Raw genomic sequence first — 7,125 nt, 5'->3', positions numbered from 1 at the left:
GTTATTCTCAGCTAATTAGTTAATGAGACCTTAATGGGCTCAGGCTATTCAGATTCTTGGGGGTCTAAGTCCTCAAGGTCCTGGCCTTCTAGCTGGCTGAGGGAAGGGTGGGTCTGGAGCTTGAGGGCTCTATCTAGAAGACAAGCTTGAGGGTGAGGCCTTAGGCCGCTGGATTGAATTTGAGTGCAGGATCTTGGAGCCAGAGAAGCTGGACTTGCCTTCTGGGCTGCACAAGGGTGACACTGGAAAACCCAGCCTCCAGGACTCTCTAGGAGTGACTCCGACTGCAGCACACACCCTTCCCTGTCATCCTGGGGGCCAGAGTGTGGGACTGGTTACTAGTGGAGGGCCCTGAGAACCCCAGGAGTGGGTGCAGAGAATAGTGCAGGCAAGGTAGTCAGCCAGGGGCTGCAGCCTGGGCAGAGCCCTTCCTGGCTTGCTGTGGTGCCCAGACCAGAGCTGCAGGTTCCACCCTCTACCACGCTGGTCTGTCCCTGAGGCTTTACTTAGGGAAGTCAGCTCTGGGTCCTGACTCCTTGGGTCCTATGTACCCTCTGCAACCCCAGAGGCCAGAGGTCGAACCCGGGCATCTTCCACCATTTCAGGCCTCCCTGCCTTCCTCCTCTCCAGACCTCACGTGCCGCCACTGACCTATAAACCTTTTCTGCCTGGCTGGCCTGATGTTCTCCTGGAGTCCCAGCTCCCCTTGCTGGTCTTACCTCTGAAGTGAGGGTATTCATTCAGGAGTCTGGAGTTTCCTTGGAATTGAAGTTGGCATCACCCTGGGGCCTGTGGTGGAGTTAGCTAAGGCCACTTATCAGAAATGGCATCTTCAGAAGTTCCCTGACCTGGGTCGGCTTCCATTTCCTTATCTGTCAGGTGAAGGCTATGAAACAGCACTCCTAGAGTGGCTGGGAGAGATATAAGTGAGGCAGCTCATGTAAAGAGAACAGACTCATTTAAGGGTCCCTGGTTTAACTTCTTTGGGGCACGGCTATAAGACAGCAGAGACAGCCCTAACTGTCTTAGTGTTCCCCTGATGCTCAGCAGGGTCTTCCCAAGTGTTGCCAGGATGTGGATGTGCTGTCCAGCTGAGCCCAGCTCAGTCCAAGTTGCTGGGGCTCAAACTGCCCCCCCGGGACTCCACCCACCCCCACGAGGAAGTCAGCTGCCCTGAGGGATTTAACAAGGTTCTGACTTCAGCTTTTTTCACATACTCATTCAGGCCCTGGTGCTCCCTTTCTGTAGAAAGGGATGTCCACATCCCCTGGGATTACACACACCGTCAATGCCTGGAGCATACCAGGTCCTGGCGAGGCTCTTTACATATTCTCCCCGTGGGTCTGATGCTGCTCCCTAGCATGCCTAGCTGGTTAATGGCAAACTATGATTAAACCCTCAGTGGTCCCGTTCAGATATGTCCCTGTGCTGTTCAGGCTAGACCCTTGCAGCCTGAAGGAGAAGCAGGAGTTGGCAGGAGAGCCCTCCGCTCGTGAAGCTGCTACAGTCGTACTCCTCATGCTGGGCTGGCAGACTTGGGACGGGAGTCAGGCTAGGTGGGACCTGAATGGGAATTGTGAGCTTTTACCTCCTGGGCCCTGCAGCTTCTTGGCCCCTTCAGCTGCAGCAGCCTCCTCGCACCCTCAGCTCTGTATCTCACTCAGCCTCCGCACAACTCTTTATCCACAGGCCCCCGGTTTCCTGTGCTGCTTCTGGGGTGGAGTATAGAACTGTCCTAACAGTCCATGGGCCAGCCACCCATGGCACATGGGGCTCCTCATTGCTCAAGGAAAGAGCCCTCTGGCTTTTTCTCCTTTCTTGGTTTCTTCCTTAAAATCCACTCTCAGTGTGCACTCAAGGACTTTCTGTTGCAGTTTGAGTAAGCTGGGCTGACCTCTGCTGTCGCCACTGAGAGGACTCCGGTCGGAGGGTGAGCCGGGAGCTTCTTCATCTGACTGCTGCCAGCTCTGCAGGTGTCATGTGATTCTCCTGGGGAGCGGCTGCATGAGTGGAAATGCTCTCAGTGGTGGAGAATGGACTGGACCCCCGGGCTGCCATCCCGGTAGGTGGGCAAGGGAGGATCAAAGGTGGGAAGTCTTCTCACTTTGAAAGAAGTGGCCAGTGATGGAAAGGGAGGCCTCAGGCTGAGAAAGAGCTATAGCAGAAATGGGCTTTGAGAAGACTGCCACCCTATGTAGATCATTTATTGGTGATAAAATGGGAATTGACCCCAAACAGTGGGGATTTGAGACAGGTTACCTAGACACCAAGCATTTCCTTTCAGACCTTCCGCCCTGATTTGGCACAGTTTGGCCAATGCATTGAGTTGCTCGCAGACAGATATACCCAGGCACTGGCTGTTGTTTCAGTAGTGGGAGTAAGTTGGCAGCGTATGTATTTCTTTGACCTTTTAACCATTTTCCAGGCCAAGTAAGCATAATTGTGTGAGACCAGTTCACCAGAGCCCCTTGCACCCACTGTGTTGGGGATCTCTTTGCACCCTGCTGGGCCCTGGGCTATCTTGGGCACTCTGGACCAAGCCCTGCCAGTTCTGTTAGACAGGCAAGAGGTCAAGGAGCTTTGGGGCTATTTCCCCAGTGGAATCCAGAGGTGATCTTTGGGGAGAAGCCAGCATTTCCCTTTCATCCCCACTGCTTCTCCCCAATTCCAAGAATTTTCTGCAGCCCCAGGCCAGCAGGGGTCCACCTTGACATGTATTCCAGCCTGCTTTCCTACAGGGGCCTTTCTCCAGGGCTGCCGTCCTCATGCCATTCCAGGGCCCTCCTGAGCTGGAGCAGAGTCCTGGGGCAGCTCAGCAGCTCAGCCTTCTAACAAGGGCTGCATGCACTGGCTTCTTGAGGGCCTGAGTTTCTTCAGGGTATGCCTCATTCATCCCCGTGTCCCGTAGCCCAACTCCTGGTAGGTGCTCAATTGAGTGGAATGTTCATACTCTTTTTTTTGTGGGGGGGGGCAGTTAGTGTGTGTGTGTGTAGAAGTTCAGACAGGGTCTCACTGTGTTCCAGGCTTCCTGCCTCAGCCTCGTCAGTAGCTGGGACTACAGGCACATGGCACTGCACCCGGCCTTTAGGATGAGTCAGGAATAGAACCTGACCCTCTCACGTGGCCTTTACACAATCCCATACAACATTGCCACATAGCTGGAGCTGTTACTTTATTTATTAATTTAACTTTTCAATGAATATTAACATTTACTGTGTGGGCTAAAATCAAAAGAAAAAAAAATATTTTTCCATAATTTTATCACTCAACAATTAAAACTACCTTTTTCACAAATTCTTTCTGTCTTTTTTCAAACACATAGGTAATTTTGACATAATTATGATTAAGCAGTTTTTACTCAGTATTTGCTAAAGACTTTTTGTGCATTTTGTAATGTATTCATTTAGCAAGCGTTTATTGAGTACTAGTGTCATGCGCAGCACCAAATGTTGAGGACACAAAAATGAACAAAGAACAAGTCCTTCCCTCAAGGAGCACTCCCCACAGTGCTGTAGCTCAGGAGATATTATTTCCATTTACCATATGAGGACACCGAGGCTCAGAGAGGTTAAGTGAAATGTCTGAGGTGACCCAGGAAGTCACTGACTCACTGACAGAGCTGAGACTGAATCTGAGCCTCTGGATTTCTTGATGCTTTTATTGTTCTAAAGCAGCACCTTTTGCCTCTTGCACATGTAGCTTGTCTGTTTCTTCCGTGAGCTAGAGAGGAAGAGAGATAGATGGACCCCAACAGGGTCCTGATACAGTAGTCCACCTCTAGCCTGTAGCCAGCCTGGATCATGGGCAAGTATATGCCCGGCTAAGATTTAAGCCTGAGATTAGGGACTGGCCTGTAGCTCAGTGGTTCACATTGTAGCTGAATCCCACATGGCCAACCATGGTTCAAATCTCATCCCAAGCAGCTTGAAAAACATGTATGCCTAATATTTCTTTGTTTTAATTTGACCAGAAAGGGACAGAGTGAGAGCAAAAGAGAGAGAAAGAGGGAAGTGATAAAGCAAGCCACCAGGTCTGGGATTCAAACCACGACTGGCCATGTAGGAGTCCAGCGCCCTTAACCACCGTGTCACCTGCCGGCCCCACTTCCTTTATTCTTAAAACATTTTCTTTTTCCTTTGGAGCCAGGTAGAGTATAGATTGCTGATTTGAAAATTCAGTTATGCAGTTTTCTAACCAAAGTCCATTTGGCTAACTTATGTGCTAATTAATACGAAGTGCAAACGGACTTTATGACAAGACTTTCTAAAACTGCCAGATTTGGAGTTTTGGGACATGTGGTCTCTTGATAGCACTGTTGTCACTTGCAGTCCAGATAATTAACTAGGCAAAGCTTCTAACAGGGACAGGAGGGAGATATGGAGGAAAATGGATTGCAATGTGATCACATCCTTTGAGGGATTTTCTCTCTCTTTTTGGTGAGTGCGTATGCCCTCTTGCAGTTAAAAAAGTAAAACTCACGATTATATGGCTATGTCACTGAAGATAAGTTTAGGCAGAAAAAGGACCCACAATGAAGGATATGCCAGACATCAGTATAGTAGTTATCTCTGGGCCCTGCATGTATATGACTTTCTTTTTCTTCTCCATGCTCTATCTTTGCTATAATTAAGATATGTTAATTTTGCAGAAGGAATCTACAGACAGAAAGTTTTGTTCCTATGCGGTTGTATGTGTATTTGGCAAGAAGCTAAGAGGTACATTCCAGGGGCCCTCCCTAGAATTTTCCTGTAAAGGTCTGTGTTCTGTTTGTTGCTGCCCAGGTCATCAAGAAGAAGCTGGTGGCATCTGTAAAGGCACTACAGAAGCAGTATGTGTCCCTGGACACAGTAGTCACTAGCAAAGACGGAGATGCCAACACCATGTGCAGTGCCCTGGAGGCCATGTTCATCCACGGCCTGCATGCGAAGCACATCCGAGCCGAGGCTGGAGGGAAGAGGAAGAAAAGTGCTCACCAGAAGCCTCTGCCTCAGCCTGTCTTCTGGCCCCTCCTGAAGTCTGTCACCCACAAGTGAGATCAGCTGGAGAATGTTTACTCTGGGGAGGAACTGTGGCGTGTGGGATGTTGGGCGCTTCTCTTGAGCTGTGTCGGAAGCCAGCAGATACCTCATGTCCTGGTGCAGCGACAGGGGAGGTAGGGAGAGTATCTCACAGAAAGGCTCTCTCTAGACCAAGCTTCCCAGCCAGTGTGCAGGGAACCTTAAGAGCGTCAACCCTGAGGCAAGCCTGTGACTGCTTTGAGCCCTTGGGCTGGTCCCCTTTAGCAGGAGTAGCCTTTTCGCCATTCCTGGCAGAATGAAGTAGTTGCAACAGAGGTTGTTGTGGTTTGTACAGCCTAAAATATTTACTGTCTGGCCCAATACAGAAAGTTTGCTGACTCTACCTTAGAATATATGAGCATCTGTGCTCTAAATGTTATACTCATAATGAGGTATGAGGTTTTGTTAAGAGTGGAATCCAGGTAGAGCATCTGAATATTCACCTGAGACAGTCAGCTGTTTGGCCTTACCCCTGACTGCCTGGGCTTTTGAGCACATAGCTGGCACTGCACCTCTAAGGGCTATTAAGTGCTATCCTCAGCCCAAAGGTGCCTTGTCAGTCTCTAACCTTCCTTTCATGCCGATTGCCCTTGTGGTATCTTAGGTTCTTACCCTTCTCCTGGGTGTCAGCAGCTTTCTAATTGTCCCACTTATCTCACTCTGTCTTCGCTTAGCTCAGTCAGCAAGTCCCCATTTGCTGAACTTGGCCTACCTGGAGCTCAAGCACTGAGTCCAGTAGAGTGTGATCTGCACTCCCATGTGGGAGACATGACCAGAGGACTGTGGCAGTGCATAGGAGGGGCCTCGCATCAGACCGAGGAACCCAGTTTGGTATGCCTAGGGTCTGATCTTCCCTAGAGCACTTCACCTACAGTGCTCACAGCTGTGGTCAAGTCACTCTCTAGTGCTAAACCTGTAGCTGATAGGCTCCCAAGTGGGAGCCTGTAGTCCGGTTCACTAGGTGGGGACCCCAGAATCTGTGTTCTGACCAAGTTCTCCAGGGGGTTCTGAATCACAGCCAGGTGCAGAAACCATTGTCCTACATTGTCTTATTAGTTTGATATTAAGGGCCCTTCTTTACCTGGCTTTGCAACTTAATCACCCCCCCTTCCTCCAGTGCTGTCACTGAAGAGCTCCTCACTCCTGTTAGAGGTCTGCTGCTTTCCTTCCCTTTGCACCTTTTTTTATGTCTTTGTCAATCTCCTTTCATCTGTGCCTCTTGAAATTCCTCAGGGCCTATTTCAAGTACTGCTCTTGGTCGGGTTTCTGACTCCATCCCTACACACCAGTTCTCCCAAGAGCACTTGCTTCGTGTTCCCCTGAAGGCAGGACTTTACCCCATACCTTCACAGCTTCAAAGATCTTTCACGTAGGGACTCAGCGGGCACGTCATGAGATGATGATGTCAGGGGTGCAGTTATCCTTCATGACACCCACCTCAGAGAATTGGTAGTTATAGCTTAATGCTCCTATATACCCCCCTTGGATGAAAAAAAAAAAAGAGAGAGAGTTTTTCTTGCCTATATATATTTGCAGTAATTATTATTGGTTCTGGCTAAGCAGTGGATAAAACAACACCTCAGTGGCTGAAGTGGATTTTCTTCTTCTGCTGCTGCTCCTTTTCTTGTTTTTTTTTTTTTTTTTTTTTTTTAGGAGAGATTTCTGCTATAGGGCATGTGTGCTTGCTGGAGAGACAGAGAGAGAGAAAGTAAGAAGTCATCCCCAGAGGGTATGACTACACTGCAACCCCTTCTCTGTTTCTCCTCTCAGTATTTTGGGTATGCACACACATGTGCCCAGCATGCATTTTAAGCTGTTGGGTCCAGGACTTGAACTGCAGTCAACCACATGGGGGTCCAGCAATGTAAACATTACGCAATCTGCTGGTCCCTGTAGTGGTTTCTTGAAGTATGTCTCTTCTGCCCTTCCCAGACACGTCATCTCGGAATTGGAACACCTGACCTTTGTCAACACGGATGTGGGCCGCTGCCGGGCATGGCTTCGACTGGCCCTCAATGATGGCCTGATGGAGTGCTACCTGAAGCTGCTCCTGCAGGAGCCAGCCCCG

General features: G+C 49.6%; 1 protein-coding gene across 2 annotated transcripts in view; it reads left to right on the top strand.

The window, feature by feature from the left end:
- Positions 1 to 1,844: 1,844 nt before the first annotated feature.
- The window catches only part of PLEKHM1 (pleckstrin homology and RUN domain containing M1), a 46,619-nt gene continuing 41,338 nt past the window's right edge, over positions 1,845 to 7,125 (top strand). The window contains exons 1-3 of one of the 2 annotated variants that reach the window (XM_006170021.3): positions 1,845 to 2,062; positions 4,782 to 5,029; positions 6,990 to 7,113. In XM_006170021.3, coding sequence (XP_006170083.1) covers positions 2,015 to 2,062; positions 4,782 to 5,029; positions 6,990 to 7,113 — 420 coding nt within the window. In that variant the 5' untranslated portion in view covers positions 1,845 to 2,014. The remainder of the gene's footprint in view (positions 2,063 to 4,781; positions 5,030 to 6,989; positions 7,114 to 7,125) is intronic. The other variant, XM_006170022.3, reaches the window with a different exon arrangement.

Source organism: Tupaia chinensis, unplaced genomic scaffold, assembly GCF_000334495.1.
Source record: "Tupaia chinensis unplaced genomic scaffold, TupChi_1.0 Scaffold148004_1, whole genome shotgun sequence".
Lineage (NCBI taxonomy): Eukaryota > Metazoa > Chordata > Mammalia > Scandentia > Tupaiidae > Tupaia > Tupaia belangeri.
This window is presented reverse-complemented; position numbering and strand designations above follow the sequence as displayed.